Source organism: Microcaecilia unicolor, chromosome 8, assembly GCF_901765095.1.
Source record: "Microcaecilia unicolor chromosome 8, aMicUni1.1, whole genome shotgun sequence".
NCBI classification, from domain to species: domain Eukaryota; kingdom Metazoa; phylum Chordata; class Amphibia; order Gymnophiona; family Siphonopidae; genus Microcaecilia; species Microcaecilia unicolor.
Window position 1 is genome coordinate 83433220 of NC_044038.1, and position 20128 is coordinate 83453347.

The 20128-nt window shown below is 45.2% G+C and overlaps 1 protein-coding gene across 3 annotated transcripts in view; it reads left to right on the forward strand.

Moving 5' to 3' along the window:
- IGLON5 (IgLON family member 5) overlaps positions 1 to 20128 on the forward strand; it is a 653847-nt gene that overhangs the window by 558432 nt on the left and 75287 nt on the right. For all 3 annotated transcript variants that reach the window (XM_030211299.1, XM_030211300.1, XM_030211302.1), the window contains exons 5-6: positions 14676 to 14795; positions 17876 to 18007. In XM_030211299.1, coding sequence (XP_030067159.1) covers positions 14676 to 14795; positions 17876 to 18007 — 252 coding nt within the window. The remainder of the gene's footprint in view (positions 1 to 14675; positions 14796 to 17875; positions 18008 to 20128) is intronic.

Genomic DNA, 20128 nt, shown 5'->3' on the forward strand with positions numbered 1-20128 from the left:
CCCCCCCCCGAAACGGCTGTGCAGCACGTGCAAACGTACCGCACGGCCATTTAATTTTTGGCCATTTTTATCCGTTGCAGTAAAAGGGACCCTAGAGCGCAGCAAAAACGATAGTGCAGTGCCCCTTTTACTGCAGCTTTGTAAAGGGCCCCTTAGGATGGCAGGAAGAAGACAACACTATTTTCTTTATAAGATGACAAGGAAGTGAAAAACCACAACCCCTTTCCATTTTCCTTTATCCAAGGAGTAGGGCCAGAACCTAGCTTCTCAGGAGCTCCATGCTCTTTCTTGAGTGCTTAGCAAAAGGAGGCATAAAACAAGTTTCCCTCCCAAAATAAGGCTTCTATACTTTTACCTAACATCCCCACATTTCCATAACTCCTCCCATGGCTGTTCCCAATGAGGAGCCATCTACTGTGTTTATTCACTCCCATAGTACATTACCCAGCTACCTGCACAAGTGGTTCCCCTATAGCACCATGCTAAGGTAAATTAAGGCATTTTGGTGAGCTGGGTCTGTTTGGCAAGCTGCACAAATAACGTATTATGAAGCCATTGCCACAGATTAGCACAAAACAACCTTTCTTGGTTTGATTTCATTTTGTTTGAGCTTTTTTCCCTGTTTTTAGAAATGATTCCTGTTTGTATCACACATTCATTTTAATTACAAAATTTTATTTCATGTTACAATTTTAAAACAGTGCTAATCAACATAACACACATAGGTTGATGTGTACTAAATCAATTTTGTGTGTAGTAAATTTTTTAAGGTGCACTAATGAACCAAGTATACATTAATGAATTTAGATCTCTAATTGTAACAAAGCGAGCAATATATAATTAGGTTGGTCTAGCAGGCTATGCATTTCTTATGTTGGCCACATTCTTTTTTTAGCAGACTGACAGGAGCCAGGTGGGCATATATAAGTTGAATCCAAGAGAAAACCCACTTGTGGTGCACGTTATATTACTCCACTGAAGTTAAGAGGTATGGAAAGTTCTGCAGGATTTCACTGCACAGGATAGAATGCAACTTCATTGTATCAAATAATATCTTTTGGGAGTTGCCACAAGAATTCAGCAATGAAAATTCAAGCAATTGGAAAGGGGAACAACTCCGAACAAATTCATATCTTCTAAAACTGCTGAAGTCTACAGTCAATACAGTGTTATGGAGAAGTGGATTGCTCTTTACTGAGCAACAGTTCTGAGAGGGACCATGGTGAGAAAGGGAAAGGTGCAATCACTGAGCCAAGACACAGGAAGCAAAATAAATACAACATGAAAAGAAATAAAAGTACACTTGGAACCTTTCACCCTGAAAGATGAGGCATTTCTTTCCTGAGATCTTGTCTGTGATTGTGTCAGCTGGCTGCCCAGAGCAAAAGAAGCATAGTACCAATTACTGTCTTATAAATTAGTGCCAGCCTTAAAGCAAAGCACACTGCTGTATGAGGGGAGCGCACTTTGAGGCTTGGAAAATCCATCACACTGGGACAGCATACACTGCAGCAAGCTCTCCTAAGCCTTTCATTCATGCTTATCTGGTCTAAACACACTTGATGCTTTCACTACAAGGTGAGGGGAGCCCCAAAGGTTCTAAACAAAAGATATTTATAGAGATGACTGCTGATGTAAATAAAGAGAAAGCAACAAAAAAAAAAAAAAGGAAAGAAAGAAAAGAAACTAAACCAGAAAGTCCTTAGGAAAGGAATAGAAAATTGAGAATATTATAATGCCCTTATATTGATCCATGGTGTGACCATCACCTTTCCCTCTAAGCTGAACAGAAGTCCTTCACCAACAGTCCTGACAGGGGAAGGGGGGAGGCACTGTTTCACTATCACATTTTCAATAGTGAGGGACAGGCAAGTTCTGCAGAATGCTAGAGAACCTGTCTGTCCCTAGTAATTGAAAACACAATATTGAAGTAAAGTAATTGCTCATGTAGTCCACCACTAGGAGGTACTCAAATTCTTTCAATTGAGATATGTCAACAACTCGGGCATTCAGCACACACTCAGACATATCAACCCCCGCCCCCTTCAACACCACACTACAAGCCGTATCTTCGATAGAATTGGATTTATTTTGGCCGCAGCCAGGAACATCAAAATTGTTACAACTTAAACAAATTACATTACATCTTCTACTAATCATTATGCCAGCATGCATTTCTACCCGGGTACACAGCTTCTACACGTAGTTACATATTCTGGGCCACAGGCCAAGCCGTACCAAGCCCCTGTGGCCCCCTGTGCTGTTTTCCAAGCACCTGACGTCACTTGGTGTCTCCCGTTGAAGGAGGCACCTACCACATTTACAAAATGACGTTCTAGGCCTCCCGGCCGCCCAAGCCAGGAGACAAGCTGTATACACGTTGTTTCCCGTTGAAGCAGGCACCTACCACATTTACAAAATGACGTTCTAGGCCTCTCGGCCGCCCAAGCCAGGAGACAAGCTGTATACACGTTGTTTCCTTATAACAAGGCTGCTCACATGCAAGCCTATCATTTGCATCAACTTGATAATTTTCCACACAACTCTTTCTGCAGCAGTAGTTACCCCAAACTTGTAACTGTTATGTGTCAAGCTGCTGTGTACCCATTGCTGGCTGTGCATAAACATTGTAGTCTAACGCCACAGGCCACGGCAACGATACCTCGTTTGCCGTGGTCCCCCACCCCTCCTGGCTGCGGTCATGCCCTAACGCTATGGCTTGTATCTATTCGCAAGTCATGTGGGATCGTATGGCTTTTAATGCACACATGAATGCCTGAAGCATCCCTCCCTTACCTATACCCTGTTATGGCTACTCTATTGCCCTGGCTTCTCTATCACCCTGACAACCCAGGCTCTCACTGTTCGGTCTCACTGCTGCCCTTCTATGCGCCCACCGCCTTTCCCTGTGCCCAATGTACATACAAGTGATGAGTGACCGCATATCCAAATCCGCTGCAGCTCATTCTGGATATGGATACCTGTAATAGAATATAATGGGAAGCGACATGTTAGCACAGTGCAAGCAACCATTATCACTTTGCTGTGGATGCCTTAATGGGTCCAATGTACCGCTTGTATACACTAGATGGGTCTGATGTAGCGCTTGTATACATTAGGTCGCCATCGGCCCAGACTTTTGATGGCCTCTATGGACACTCCTAGCGCTGCCACTGCCGTAGCTGCCCTAATCCTAAATGAGTGGGTACTGTACATAGTGTATGAATCAGCAGGCTGGTCTTTGGTCTTTGTTTTAAGTCGGCTTGAAGGTTCAGGACAGGGCATGTCCGTTCCGATCCATTTTGATTTGCAAATAAGTAGGTCAGTTGCCGCGGTTGTAATGGCCGCGTCACGTATTAAGAGGGACATGCCATGGTGGGCATGCTTGTACATAGCCACCAACTCACTGACTCGCAGAGCACCATGCAAAGCTAATGAGAATGCGCATTTGACTCGACGGCCCTCAAACTCAGTGTCACTTATCTCCTCTAATGATGCAAAGAGACGGCCCATTTCCCTGCCGGTACTGGGTTTTCTTTTACCTGGGTAGGGTACTCCCGGCCTGCCCCATCCTCTCATCAGTCTCGTGACAACAAATGACCTAGATGGATTTTGGACAGCCACCACTTTGGCGAGAAAACTGATGGCTGCGAACATGATTGAGACCTGGTTTCTGCTAATTCCCTTCATACATGCCGGGGGCCGGGAATATATCAGTACCACCCTTCTCTTCTAAGTGTTGACTATATGTGCGGTTGTGTATCTTGTCCGTGAGGTGTCTGTTAACTATTGCAGCATCGGGTCCCATTTCCGGGTCTGCGCTCTAAAAACGAGAAAGAGCATCCACTATAACCATTCTCCCTGCCTGGTATATGTTTAGCTGTAATCACTGTGGAACTATCTGTCTGCGCACATAACTTGTGGGAAGTGCATGGCGGACAACTACTGCCATATTGTCTGAGGGAATTACAATTGACTTGTGAGATATGCCAGGTCCCCCCAGGAAACATGATATCCTACGTGGTCCCTGCTGAAACCCGAGCTTGCTGCGCACCACGCTCCCTGGAAGTAAATCTGCCGCATCTGTAAAGAAAATGCAGGGCTTCCGTGAGAGTGGGTGAATCGTGCCAAAATGAAATCCCATGGGCCAAGAACCTGCTAAATCTCACTTGATGTCCTGTGTACGTCTGAGATGAAAATGCGCTTTGTTTGTTCCCGATGTTGCTAAAGCTATTGGGAATCACCCTTATTGCGAAGCCTACTGGACCCAGGAGTTCCTGTACCTGCTTCAGCCTTGCTTTTTTACAGTGCCACCTCGTATTCGCCACTCTGGCAAGCTTATCAATTTTGTCAGCCGGCAGTCTGGAACATCTAGTTCCAATTCAATACCTATAACGTAAGGATTCGCCGTGGGCCTACTGTTTTTTCAACGGCTAATGGGATGTCCAATTTCTGTGCCAAGTGGATAAAGACCTGTAACACGTCTGTCCACTCTTGTGATTCCTGGTCTTTGAACAGGAAGTCCTCCAGATAGAGGACCAGAGACCTAGCGGGGGCTAGTTGCTCCACTACCCCGTGCACAAACATGCTAAGCTGTTCGAAGTATGCGCACTAGATGTGGCCACACATGGGGACACATTTATCGCAATAAAACCTCTCCTGGAACCTGACACCTAACAAGGGAAAGGGCTGTGGGTGTAAAGGCAAGGTGCGAAAAGCCGAATCTCCGTCCACCTTAGCCCAATGTGCCTAGTTGCCTTGCCGCCGAATTATTTGAATGGCATTGTCTACAGATGCATATTGTACTGTACAGCTGCTATGGTCAATGTAGTCATTTACTAATGTTCCTATGTGGCGGGACAAATTACGACTGGGCCTACCTTTCCCCAGCTCTTTCCTTGGTATTATGCCTAGCGGAGACACTGTTGTTGCCTTGAAGGGTGGGTCCTCAAACAGCCCCGCAATGCAGCCTAGCAATAGTTCTTTGGTAATCTTGCCTGCAGCTATCTGTCGATGCCTGTGAGTCGAGGATGCATTGTTGGGGTATGCATGTGAATCGAGGATGCATTGTTGGGGTAGTGTTGTCACTGTGGTGTTGTCCTCTAATATGGAATCATGCAACCTGATTGGAAACCTGTGGTGATGCACCCGTTCTGTCAGGGTAACGAGCTAACCTTGAAGCTTGATGGCTTCCGGACCCTGTCCTGAGTTAATAGGTTGCTTTCTCCTGTCTCATAAGCTTGATGGGGGGAGCGCTAGCTCCCTCAGTACCTTGTCCCGTGTTACTAGATTGCTGTTCCCTGTCTCTGGGGAGCCTGCCTTGCCCTGCAGCATGCCTGCCCGCGCGGGCGTGTCGGGTGCTAGGTGCAATGTCTGCTGCCTCCGTCCTGCCTTGTCCTGACGGCATTGCCTGAAAGGACTACCCCTGGTGCTGACCCGATATGAATGGATTGTCTGCACTGCTTTCTTGTAAATTTAATATCTTAGTTAAGCCATGCCCATCCCCTAAATATCTCATGCGCTTTTAAAATTATATTCCATATCCCACATCAAGTCCGGGCCCCTTTCCATTTCCTTCACTATAGTGAGTGTCCTGAGTATGTGAACAGCTGAGTGTCCTGAGTATGTGAACAGCCTACGACCAGTCCATGAAGGACCCGAATATCTTGGGCTTCTTATCTGTTACGCTATCCCTGCCTACGGTACCCTCCTCATGCAACTCCCACACAAGGAGGGAGAAGATATCGATCCACCTGTATTGTGAGAACGGTACCTAATGCATCGCTCCTGTGATTAAGTACTCCCACATCCTGACTGGTCCCCTGTGCACCGACCGGTGCCACAACCGCATTCTGTCCTGCCATATTGGGCTCCGTTACCCATTCTCATCGTCCCGTACTGCATATCTAGTTATGTCATGCGTCTGCGCTGGAAGGAGTGTGGTGCTGTCATTAGACTTACCCCTTGCCGGTACTGGCGGTAGCCCCGCAACTATGGAGGTAGAGTCTACGGTGCTGCTACCTCCCTTGCAGGCCCCCGCACCATCTGTGCTTGTGGTGTAGGTCCACTGTGACTTCTAAGGTCTGGGGCCGCAGCACTCCGCGTCTTAGCTGGCGGAGTTTTGGTGGGCGGCTTGGTTGGCCTTGCTGGTGCATATGTCTCCTTCGCACACTACAATGACATTACTGCAATGGAGAGACTAAAAGAATAGACAATTTAAAGCAAAATGACCTCATAATAACTGATTGTGGTGACGTCGGCTTCCCCAATCGCTGCGTGCATCCTATGGTGCCTGTGTAAACTGTACCTTCCTTGCTCACAGCTACATATCCGACTGCATGCTGTCTGCGCAGTGCGCCCTTCCTTAAATGGCCAGCCTAAAGCCCCACGGGCGATGGCTGTTACATTCAAATTTGGCCTGGTAGTCAAAACGGCTCCGTATGCAAAATGGGCCGCTAAAATTAAAATGGCCGGGCCCCTGTAAATCCGGCAGATAAATCAGTAAGACCGGTGGTCCTTCTATCAAAATGGCCACCGTTTTCAAATTAGCTGCTTTAGTCCACATGGCCGCTCTAGTCAAAATGGCCGCTAAGTGCACATGGCCCTCTAGGACTAACACTGTTATACCAACCCTTCCCCCCGTGGACCTGGTCCTAACGGCAGCTGAGAGTAGCATACTGTAACCGATGTTTGTCCGATGCCCCTAAGTACTGTGTCCCGCTATGCTGGCACCAACGATATGATATCAATTGTTCCGGCCTATGCCATGTGTCAAAGAAACATGCGTGCGGTATCCAAGGTGGCCGCTGCGGTTAAATTTGTATTTGGAATGTCCATTCTAGTGAATTTTAGCGCCATAAAACTGGCTGCCTTTTCCAAATTTTACTGCTAGTCGGAATGGGTGGTGTATTGAAAGTGGCCGCCGTTTTTACAATCGGCACTCATGCAAATGGCCACCTTATCGAAATTCACCGCTGCCGTACGTGCCTCTGTAGGTTAATGGCCGACTGTGTGGGCGGGCAATTACAACGCGTAGCAAAGTGCGTGTCCCGCCAATTTGGGACTCCCCCTAAGTGGCCCGCAAGAGAAGACCCTGACTAGCGAGGATCGCAATGTGGACGTTTCTGCAAAAACCCGCATCTCAAATATCGCATGGCAGGCCAATCATACAGACATGGCACCGGTAAGTAACGTTTAGGATGAAGCGTAGTCGACCGAGTAGAAAACACGGCATGGCCGTAGTGCTGCGTGACATGGGTGGCTTATACAACTTATACCGCACTAAATTTTACTGAATTAGATAACACGGCGTGGCCAACCACAATGGGGCTTGTAGATGTGGTGTGCCGCTGAGGCAGGAGAAGAGCAAAAATGACGTACCGTTAAAGGTGTTTTCGTCTCCCTGAGATCGTTTGCGTTTCGGTTCAGTGCTGTGTACAAGGTCTTCTGAGTCGTGCCTCAGTGCCGTGCTGTGCACTAGGTCTGCTGGATCAACCGAAATGGGCCTAGACACGTGTGCCTGTAGAACAATCAACGGCCATAACGGGTTTTAAGGTCCGTCGCCGTATTGGCATGGACAGCTTATAACGCATTAATTTTTTGAATTAGATAACATGGCGTGGCCGGCCACAACGGGGCTCGAAGGTCCGTTGCCGTATAGTGCGTAACTGTCGGTCAAGTATTAGTGGCCGGCCATCACCGCATCTTAATGTGCGGTGTGCCGCTGAGGCAGGAGAAGAGCAAAAATGACGTACCATTAAAGGTGTTTTCGTCTCCCTGAGATCGTTTGCGCCTCGGTTCAGTGCTGTGCACAAGGTCTTCCGAGTCATGCCTCAGTGCCGTGCTATGCACTGCGGATTGTGAGCACTGCATTGCCGGCCAAAAATGGCAACCGTGCTGTGGCAAACCCATCTGCCATGCGCCATGGGCAGAGTATGTGGGACTCTAGCCTAGTGCGCGTAATCCCGTGAGATAGGCAGCTAACCCGAGATGGCCGGCCATCCTGGAAAAGCTAAATGGGGGTCTGCAGGAGAAAGCTAAAATGCCTTGCAGCCGCACAAAGTTTTAAATGTCTACATACCGTAAAAATTGTTCTCAATTCGCTGGAATATCGTGCTCTGCTGTAAGAGCTTCTTTGGCTGTACTCTGCACAAGCTCTGCCCAGGGCAGACACAAAACATGTGCCTGTAAAAATTTCAGGAGCTGCTGCCCAGGGTTGCTCTTCTCCTGCTTCCAAATTCAAAAGGACTTCCTGTGCAGTTCAAATTCCTCTCTCCTCCTCCCTTGCTCCTCCCCTTCTTTCCTGCCCCCTCCCCTTGCTACCCCTTGTTTTCCTCCCACTACTACCTCTGCTCTCTAGCTAGGCCCTCCCTGTACCCTCCCCCACACTTCTGTCTTCGCTGGCTTTCAGCCCGGTTGTGGTCGGCCCCCCTTTAATGGGTGTGCCTGGTTCTTTCCCACTTTTTGCCAAGTGTAGTAGGTACCGGGTCCAATTGGATCTTGACACATATTCTGGATAAAACTCTCAAGTTCACGATTATCCAATGATACCTATATAACGTGTGAACTCTTTTAAGCATTTTTTGCCTGGCTCCAGCCAAAACATACAGAAGTTGCTTTATTGAATACTGTCCGTTAGGTGCCTAACTGCTGCATTTAGATGCTCACATTTATACCTGCCATAGAGCTGGCCTAAGTGATGGAATCTAAATGTAGATGCTAAATTGCTGACTTACAACAAGCATTCTATAATGCATTAGACACACAGATTTTCTGTTATAGAATACTAGCTTAGTGCATAGGAGTGGACGAGTAGCCTAATGGTTAGTACAGTGGGCTTTACTCCTGGTAACCTGGGTTCAATTCCCAGTATAGCTCCTTGTGACCTTGAGCAAGTCACTTAACCTTCTATTGACCCAGGTACAAAAACTTAGATTATAAGCCCTAGTAACTGTGGAATTGCTGAACAATTAGAAAAAATAAGGAGGAAAAGGACTTCAGTGGTTAAGTCATGTCTAGAGACAAGCTCGGACTAATGACCTGCCATACTTCTTCATGAGTCCAGAAAAATCTCCTTAATTAAGCATATTTTCAACATATTCTTAAAGCATTCTACAATGTGTTTTATTTAATTATTAACACTTTAAACAGTCCAAATAAATTGAAATCTCCCGGGCACTTGTCTAAGACAAGACTGCAATGTTCAACAGCTGTTTCACGCTAGATTCATCAGGAGCATTTTTTTCATTTAAACAGCACTACCGGTACCCTGGAAGATACATGCATCAAATTATTCACCACACTGGTTCCTTAGCTCCCTGCTTCAGGTAATATTGAACTCTCAGCGCTCCCCCAAAAAACAAAAAGTAAAGAGGTGAGATTGTCTTACCCCATCATGGAGACTGTTCGGTCCTCAGAGTGCACTGTTTTTTTCAAAATGGCACCTGGATGGTTTGAATGTCATCTGAGGTCTTTCCCCCCACCATTCCTTTATGGTGTTTGATTACATTGAGTTGGCTCCTCACTTTTTATTTTTGAATTGAGTTTAGACATTTATTGAGTGAGTTTCCTTTGTACATTTTGTTACCATTTTAAAAAAGGAAATACACGTGTATAGGGACAAATTTCCACACTGGGCATTACACTGACTCACAAGCACACATAGATTTTCATAGATTTTTTGGCCAGAGTTTTACATGAGGGTTTAAGGGAGTCATTCTTCTTAATCCCATCTAGTTTACAATATTTCCACCTCCCAACTAAAACCAAGTTAAAATTGTGTCCTCACTGCTTATTTGGTGGCATTTACATGTGTAGGTTTGTAAATGGGGCAGCTACACTGGATGCTGTGCATTTACAATCTATGTGGAAGTACCAACACCTCCACATGGATGCTGCTGGGTGTGTACCAATCATTTTTCCAATGTGTATATTTGTAAAATGGCTGCTCCTGCTGCATGTACCGGCAAATATGGATGTTATCTTGCAGGTATTTTAGAAAAGGATCTGCATTGATAGGCCCATTTTTAAAAGTACCACCAAAAAAGAGCACATTCTGACTTGGACATCCCAGTTCCGGTCTCTACATTCTGTGTAAAATAGGATGCTACAGCTTTCCCTCAGATGGGCTAGTGTAATAGCACTCTGGACAATAAAACACCAAACTCCTACAGTCCGTGTAGTTTGTGAGGGGTAATTCACTTGCTCTCCTCCCCAATAGGCAGATGATCAAAAGCAAACGGAGATGCTAGATGTCATTAGCGCCGGACTAGTGCCTGCATTTGCTTAAGTCCCAGGATCAGAGCTGGTGAGAGAGTGTAACAACATGCTCGCCAGCTCTGAACATTAATAGCATTCAAATGCATGCTAAACAGGGACATTGGTATTCCTCTCCAAAGCTCAGCGGGCAGTGCGCCACACTAGCAAGTTGCTACCGCTGTAAGGGTTTACTAGAGCATTGGGGAGGAATGAGGAGCCCTGTCTAGCATGTATCTGCATGCTAGCAGGCCCCCCATATCCCCCTCAACAGATTACCTGAACCTGGCCCCCCATCCCAAGCCAGTGACACAGGGGCTGAAGTTCCGGTGGACCTCCAGCCCCCCGACCCCCCCCCCCCGACACAAAGGCATAGAGGTGCTGGAGATCTGTTGGATCTCCAGTCCCCCTAACCCCTTCTCACACCCCCCAAAAAAGCCCTGGTGACCCAGTGTTCCAGCACAGCTTTGTAAGGGTACTCTGTCCTTATATATCAGCACTGACCCTGTGTCCCTCATGATCACTCTTCCCTTGAAGTCATTACTATTGCAGTTCATAAGAACATAAGAATTCCTGTACTGGGTCAGACCAAAGGTCCATCAAACCCAGTATCCTGTTTCCAGCAGCAGCCAATCCAGATCACAAGAACCTGACAGGATCCCAGAAAGTATTTATTATTATTATGTATTTATTTATTTATTAGGATTTAGTTACCGCCTTTTTGAAGGAATTCACTCAAGGCTGTGTACAATAAGAATAATCAAACTATAAATCACTTCTATAGCGCTACCAGTCGTACGCAACGCTTTACAATTGAACATGAAGAAGAAAGACAGTCCCTGCTCAAAAGAGCTTACAATCTAAATCAGGACAAACAGACAGGACCAAAAAGGATAAGGGAAGGACAGACAGAAGGACACATAAGGATAAGATAAAAGTTACAAGTCAGGAGTCAAAAGCAGCATCAAACAGGTAGGCCTTTAGCCCGGATTTGAAGGCTGCGAGGGATTGAGCTAGACGTAATGGCTCAGGAAGCCTATTCCAGGCATAAGGTGCAGCGAGATAGAAGGAGCAGAGTCTGGAGTTAGCGATGGAGGAGAAGGATGCAATTAGGAAAGATCTGCCCAGTGAACGGAGTTTTAGGGAAGGAGTGTAGGGAGAGATGAGGGTGGAGCGGTAGTGAGGGGCTGCAGAGTGAATGCACTTATAGGTCAACAAGAGGAGCTTGAATTGTATACGGAAACGGATAGGGAGCCAGTGAAGTGATTTCAGGAGAGGGGTGATATGGGCATAACGACTTTGGCGAAATATTAGTCGTGCAGCAGAGTTTTGAACAGATTGAAGAGGAGAGAGATGGCTGAGTGGAAGACCTGTGAGAAGCAAGTTGCAGTAGTCTAAGCGAGAGGTGACGAGAGTGTGGATGAAGGTTCTGATAGCGTGTTCAGAAAGGAAAGGGTGAAATCTGGCGATGTTATAAAGCAAGAAATGACAGATTTTAGCAATCTGTTGAATATGGGCCGAGAAGGAGAGGGAGGAGTCGAAGATGACCCCCAAGGTTGCGAGCAGACGAGACAGGAAGAATGAGCGTGTTGTCGACAGAAATAGAGAATGCAATATATATATATGCAATATATATGCAATATATGCAATACATATGCAATAGACAATTACAGCAGTAAAAATATTCAACACAATATGTAATAAAACATTTTAATAGACAGCGTATGGAATAAGGAACATACAGACAGGAAAGAGGAGTTAGAAAATAAGGGGACTAATTTAAAGAAAGTTGCACATGAGATCAGAGAGGTGATTAAATATTATCTTAGCTAGGTTAGGAGTGGATAAGCATGTTCTGTTAACCTATGTGCAGTCCATGTCACTCCTTGTGTGTGTGTGAGACTAGCAAGTTAGTTACTTCTTCCACTAAAGGCCTGGGTGAAGAGCCAAGCTTTCACCCGCTTCCTTAAGTAGAGATAGTCTTGTGTTTAGCGGAGCCTTTCAGGGTGTGCATTCCAGTGTGTGGGGGCTACTCCGGAGAAGGCTTACTTGCAGGTATCACATTGTGTAATGTCTTTTGGAGAGGATGTGGTTGGGGATACTCCTTGGTAGAAGCCCTGCCCAGGCACAATCCTCCTCATGTGTTTGACAAGTCTGGGCTGTCAAAAGACCAGACCTGTCAAACACAGGGGCTGGAGGTCCCTGGGATCCCAGGAAAATGCAGGAGAGGGAAACCAAAGTACACTCACACAGGAGCAGAGAAAAAAGCACAAGGAGCCTTCAAGATGGGGGCATCAACTCAAATTTTATTGGACAGATGTGACATGGTCTGTGTTTTGGCAAAACTGCCTGCATGAGGGGTCTTCAAACAGTGCACGATATCCAAAAATGCATAAAATTGCAATGAGACACTGCTCAATCTGAAGATGCTAAAAGACACCATTAGTTACCACAAATACAGCTAGATTCTTAATATTCAACAAAACTGCATTAATACTCAACCTGAAGCTGGCAGAAAAACCTATAGTGGGAATCAAACCCATGTCCCTTATGTTCAGGAGCCACAGCCCTAACCCCTATGCCACACAAGTTAAACACAGCTCTCTAGAGAGCATGTGCCCTTTATAACATCATGCTTAGCACTCTTGTTTTCCGGCACTGACTTTTAAGCGCTGTATATAGAATTCCATTAATAGTGCACAACAGCATGGGAGGCGTTATGGAGGGAAGAGCATGCAACTTATAGATATGTGTGGATGTGTTGAGTGGTGTTTAGATTGCAACTTGGGCTGTGACGAACTAAGGCCGGTGCCGGGCAGACTTGTACAGTCTGTGTCCCGTATATGTTTAAGATGGGCTGTGAGAGATTCGACAGCAACTTTAGTAGCTGGAACATGAGGACAGTGCTGGGTGGACTTTTACTGCCTTTGTCCTGTAAATGGCAAAACATATTCAGATAGGTTGGAGTGGGCTTCTACGGCAACTCCATTAGTTAGACCGTAAGGACAGTGCCGAGAGGACTTCTATGGTTTATGTTCCAGAAATCCCAAAGAAAGACCACGATCAAGTATTTTGTATCACATTCATTCTTGGTTTAATTATGAATTGGTAATGAGTGTGACTGTTGGGCATACTAGATGTTCAGGTCTTTATCTGCCGTAATGTACTATGTTACTATCAGGTGTGCCCACTTTCACTTATCATTGACCTGGCTTAAGTGACTACGCCTACCATCAGGCTTGCCAATGTGGATTTACACTAGTATAATGTAACAGTTTATGCGTGCCCCAAAGTCATTACAGGATAGGCTTTAACCAGCCAAGAATGGCTCCTGGCCGGTCAGCGCAAGATAGCTGGATATCTCCACTGGATATTAGTGCATAGTGGCTAACTGGCTGTATTGTGTGATATAACCAGCTAGCTGCAAATATTCAGCGCTTCCCCGGCTGTTTAGTGGCCAAATTGGACCACCTAAATAGCAGTCCTATCTTTGGCCACTATAAACTTAACTGGCCAGCGCAGAATATGAACTTGGCTGGTTAAGTTTAAGCCAGCAAAAAAAAAAAAAGGTATAGTTAATGCCAGTCACCGGAAACGGCCCGGCATTGAATATCCGAGCTCAGAGCCAGTTGCTGCAGCACTTAGCTGGCCTGCCTCTTGCGGGCTGAATATCGGCCGGTAAGTGCGCCCCCTTGTGGCACCAAAAATTAGGCACCACTTTATAGAATTGCCACCTATCTGTATACTTGCAAAGGCCATCTATGCTCTGCCCAAACTCCACCTCTGCATATATGTACTAATAAAGTACACGCCATCATGTCAACATGCATACTTTTAAAGCATTCAGGATTTTGTAATTTATACACTTTATAAAATTATTCCCACATTGTGCCCACATACCCTGCACTTGCTGTTTCTGTGGGCAGCCACTCGAAGTAAAATGACATGCATATATTTGTTGGCAGAACATAGGCAATTATATTGCTGGCAGTGATCAATTTTGAAATAAAATGTACCATGTTGGAGCCAGTGGCAGACTCTATATCCACTCCAAGTGCAATGGGAAGAAGGAAGCAATTTCAAGTAAAGCTCCAGGTTAGCAAACTGGCCTGACCTAGCAGAAAATCACCACACCAGTTCACATGTCCTGCAAATCAGCTAGGCCGGCTTACTGAGTCAAATGGCATCTCTCCACTGAAGAAGCCTTACATCGTAGTTTTAAGGAACACTTTGTCTTGTGGCTTTTGCAGAAATATAGTGTGACTCCGCTGAGTTTCCAAGAGAAAGAACCTTATGGTCTGAAACCTTATTTCCCATCTCCTAATGAAGATGTCCTTCCTTAATGTATTCCAGATCTATAGGTAAAGGCTGCATCACAGCATAGATATGAAATACTTATGAAACTCTGTTCTCCTTCTTAGTTCCAGCCAGGATTGTAAACATCTCATCCAGCGTAACAGTGAATGAGGGCAGCAATGTCAACCTCCAGTGTCTCGCCGTTGGCAAGCCTGAGCCTAATGTGGTGTGGAGACAGGTGAAAGGTGAGCAGCCATCTTTGCAACCCTGTCCCTGCAAATATCTTTAATCTTGCTCCTGCAACAGCTACAGTGAGGGACAGTATTTGTAATGTTGTTATATATCTAGTACAATAAGGCAGTGTTTCTCAAGCTGGTCCTGGTACCCCCCCCCCCCCCCCAATCCTCAGGGTACACCTAGTTAGTTAGGATTTGAGGATACCTACAATGGATCTGCATGAGATAGATTTGCATACAATGGAGGCAGTGTATGCAGATTTATCTCATGCATATTCATTGTGGGTATCCTGAAAACCTGACTGACTTGATGCGTCCCTAGGACTGGGTTGAGAACCCTTGCTCCAGAGCCCAGACTCTGTACATGTCATTATGAGGGACTACTGTCATCTTCTACCCCTGTGAGAACTGAGGTATAAAGGGATTAACAAGAGTTCAAAGGCATTTTCACACAGACTTTCTGCACTGAAATGTGTGTACTATTATAGACAAATGGCAAATACATACAAAAATGTACATGCACATCAAAAGGGCATTCCTGGGGGCAGGGCTGCAGTGTGAAGTCTGAACATGCATGCACTCTTCTGGATTTCCAAATGTATCTACAAAGGCTTTCATAGACAAAGTACCAGCAAAATACAACAACTGCACATTTGCGAATGTACATGTCCCAAGTCAATTTTTCAAAATGAATGCAAGGTCTGCACGTGAAAATACTTTACACATAAGCGCATTGTTTGAAAGTTGCCCCATTGGGATAAACACTGAAAAGTGGGCATATTGGTGCAAACTTCATTGGTACCTTTATCCGTGAGGTTTGCACTAATAATGAAAGCAAAACTATGCTGGCAGGGTTGCTTTGAATACTGCTCAAAGAAATATTAGAGACAAAGATTACGCCTTCCTTCCCTGTGTGTAATTTTTTGTCATAAAAAATGTGAATAGCTTTCTATAATCAAAACTATGTGCATTGTTCAGTCCCCACCCTCTCCCTGTCCAGCCTCTTCAATCTGTGGGCTGAATTAACCTACACTTAGCAATTTTCAATGACCCAATTCTGTGGTTAAAACACTTTTTTTTTTTTAAACCTGTAAAAAGGGTTTGAATATTTTCCTTCCTAGGACCTATAGACTGAACAAAGTGTATTTTCTAGGAAGAATCTAAGAACTGGATTGTTTGAGAATTAATCTCTTTCCCTACCTCTTAGTGCAGTTGGCAGGTTGCTTGCCAACCTGCATTCAGGAGAGGCCTTGTGATGCAATTCAAGTGTCACTAGGCCATTGTGAGTTCAAATCTCACACTGGGATTTCTATCAGGTAGCCAGCCTCTGGCCAACTCAGCCATCCATCTACTTTCAGTCAGTAAACAAGTACTCTGCCTTAGTTGGAGGGCAAAGTTGACTAAAGAAAGCTACAGCCCCCATAAGTCATTCACAAAGTTGGTACTTTATATACAGGGAACTATCTTTATCTTTTCTAACTCTGATCATCTTTCTTTCCCCCATTAAATCCCCCATGTAGAACCAGCACTAGGGAGGTACAGCAGTGGCAATTCTCTAGGCTCCCATGTCAAAAGGGGCCCCAAGTTTACCTGAAGCTGAAGAAGGCACAGCCTGTGATGGGCTTTAGGGGTTCCCTCCCTAATTTCTGCCCTGGGCCCCATCATATGTAGCACCAATCATGCCATACTGCTTTCCCCATCCACAACCTCCCCAGAATGAGGAACAACACCCAAGTGTAACCTTTCTCCTTGAGAACCTCAAGGATCATGACCACTGACTCCCAAGGACCTTCCTTCGCAGGGATAGAATGCATTCCCTACCTAGACAAGATTAGGGGGTCAGGGGCAGGACATGCTGTCACTTAAATTGTATAAAGAAAACAAGAGAAGAAAAAGATAGAGGAATAGAAAACCTCACACACTGTACTGACTGATACTGCCAGGCAGCACCAGGCGCTTGTGAAAGATCCATCAGTGATGCTGATGTAGCCTGTTCATATATTACTATGGAGTGAAGGCTTTTCTGATGTATTGCTATAATACATTATGGGGATATATCATTACATTCCTGTCAATTTGATGCACAATGTGAGCAAATGCCAGAGAGAAAGAGGATATGAGACAGGGGAAGAGGTGCCGGGAATGGGAACTCATATGGCCTAATATTTTCATTTCTGTTCCTTCCTCCTGTCTTCCCACCTGGCTGTCTACAGAGATCCATTATGCATGACCATTCCCCTTCCTCCTTTGTACTCATCAAGGGGCTATCTTACTGAGGACCCTTTTTACAAAGGTGCGGCAACAGGGGGCCAGTGCTGGCATCGGTGCGTGTTTTACACGTGCTCCGAGGCCCCCTTTTACCGCAGCTGGTACAAGGGAAGTCTCGCCTTCCGGCAGGAAATGACCTTACAACAAGTAAAGCACTTGCTGCGCAGCCATTTTGGGGGGAGCCCTTACTGCAACCCATTGAGGTTGCGGTAAGGGTCCCTGCATTAACCCGGTGGTAACTGGACAGCCCGCGACACTGCTCGACTACTGCCGGGTGCAGTCCGGATCTACAAAAATAAATACATTTTGTAGTGCCGGAAATGATGACGTGCTAGGGGGAGGAAGTACCACCGGGCTGCTGCGATAGCCCGGTGGTACTTCCTGTATAGCGAGCAGTGGGGCTTACCGCCGCTTAGTAAAAGGATCCCTTAGTGAGCTATTTTGTCTTAGGGTTCCCCCCACTACCCCCACCCTGGTCAGCCTATTTTACAATTGTTGTGATGATACATTCAGTCTAGAAAGAACCAAGGCTCTGGAGTTTTATAACAGATATCATACAACGCATGCTAATATTCTAAGACATAAAGTAATATCTTTCACATGAAAATTTGCAACTGGAGAACCAGGTACTTTGCTTTGATTATCTTTACTGATACTGTCTATAGTCATCCCTGTCGACAGCTTGAGGCACTGTAACTTGGCCTCAATGTTCCTTCACTGGAGGTGGTAATAGTCATCTTATGTTTTCTGTGTTGTAAGTGTGTGTTTGTGTCTGATTCCCACCCATCCTTTCCCAACCCATTCCCCTCCTTCACTCACAGAGAATTTCACCAGTGAAGGAGAGTACCTGGAAATCACTGGGATCAACCGCCAGCAAGCTGGGGAGTATGAGTGCATAACCATCAATGGTGTGTCCACCCCCGATAGAAGGAGGGTACACATCACCGTCAACTGTGAGTTCTCCTGGAGGATTTTCATGCCTTAAATATATATATTTTAAATTTAGATCCATCCGTTTTTATTATTTTACTTGTCATCCTGCTATTTAAACTCTGCTTTGCTTTAAAACATCAACCACGGCGCTTGAAGTTCTACCAGGAACCGCTCATATTCTGAGGCCCTGATATTCAGATGGCGGGAGTAAGTGCCAATTACGTGTCTAACTTTAGGTGCTCAAATAGAAGTTAGGTGCCCAAATGGCAGTAAATGACAGTTAGGCGCTATTCTATAAGTTAGCACTTATGTGCTTTAGCGTGTAACTGCAAAGGGGACGTGCATGTAGTGGGGCACGCATGGGTCACACACTTAGGCACTAGGAGCCAGATTTTATATATGGTACCTGAAAAATCTGCATTTTAAAAAAATATGCCTGGGCATATTCTTTAAAGTATGCCTAAATTTTATAGACTGGGCTTAAGTTTCCGCACAGTATATAACATAAGTCAAGTGCCTGTCCATGTGACCAAATTTGGTCATGTCCATTTAGGCCACATTTTACTTGGCGTAAATACTGGCGTGAGGATTTAGGCAGAGAGAACCATATTCTATAACAGTGCATGTAAATTTTGGAATTCCCACAAAATGCCCATTTTCCCACCTACAAACACGCCCCTTTTTGGCTGCGCACATCAGAACTTAGGTGCTCTGCATTATAGAATACATTTAGGGGTCCTTTTAGAAAGGTGCACTGGCGTTTTTAGCGCATGCTAAAAATAAGCATGCACTAAACACTAGAGACGCCCGCATCTCTAGTGTTTAGCATGCCATAATTACTCTAGCGCACATTTGTAAAAGACCCCCTAAGCGAGTTCTGCACGTAAATTCCAATTATTGCCAATTGCTGTTATCAACGCTGATTAGCTTGTTAAGCCAATAAAGTTATACGCATTGTTATAGAATATGCTTGGATTTTAGTGCAGAACTCTAGGCGCGATATATAGAATCCGGGTGTAAACTTATAAAGGCTGATAGACCACGGGATGCAGCCCGGCTAACTCCGACAGTCGGTGGGTGGTGAGACAGAATATTCATTGCCAGGCTGTCTCTGGTGACCAGTATTGAATACTGAGTTTATTTTTGGCTGGTTTAAACTTAACTGGACAAACCAATATTCAGCTCTGGCCAATTAAATTTAAACTAGCCAAAGACAGGCCTGCTATTTTGGCGGCTTGATTTGGCCGCCAAACTTAGCCAGCAATGCGCTGAACATTAGCAGATAGCTGGTTATCCATTAAGCACTGCCCACTAATATTCAGCAGGAGATAACTGGCTACTTCCCACTGAATATTCACAGATAGTCAGTTAAGCGCTATTTAACCATCCAGGAGCCGTTCCTGGCCTGTTAAATAGCGCTGAATATTGGCGAGATAGAAAACTATGTTGCATGCCTAGCTTTCAACATTTACAGCTGTCTTTTACGTGGTCTAAATGTTGGTGCCCAAATGCCAACTTAGGATCTGAGTTAGAAAATATTATCTTTGGGCAACTAAATTTTAGCACACTTTCCACCTTATAATTGAAAGAGAAAAACACCTACATTTCGACCTAAATTGGGAGATAGACGTTTATCTCATTTAAATCATTTTGAGTATCAGACTCTAAAGTAATAATTTTAAAAAGCATGTGATAAACATAAAGGAGCTCTAGAGCCATAGCCCAACATAGCAAAGGGGGAGGGGGAGTAATTTTCATAGAAAAATGCTTGAACCCTAAAAGGTAATGGTACCACTTTAAGAGGTTAGGTGAGGAACATGGGGGAAAGGTCAAATGTGGGGTCTCTTGGGGACAGTTCTCCAAAAAGGTTAGTTTTGCACATACCATGACAGGAATGAACCTCATTCCTAAGCTGCGGAAAGGACAGTATAATCTCTGTCTCTCAAATTTACTGCTAAAGTTCACCATTAAACTTGCATTATGCCAAAGAGAGTTTCCCTCTGGAGTTTGCAAAGTGTAAGATATATAGGCAACCTATGAAGGTGTGCTTGGAAATTCCTACTAAATAAAGCCTGTAGCACCCAAAACGATGGGAAATATATTTGTATCTTTCTGCCACGTTTTCTTGGTCTCAGAAAGCA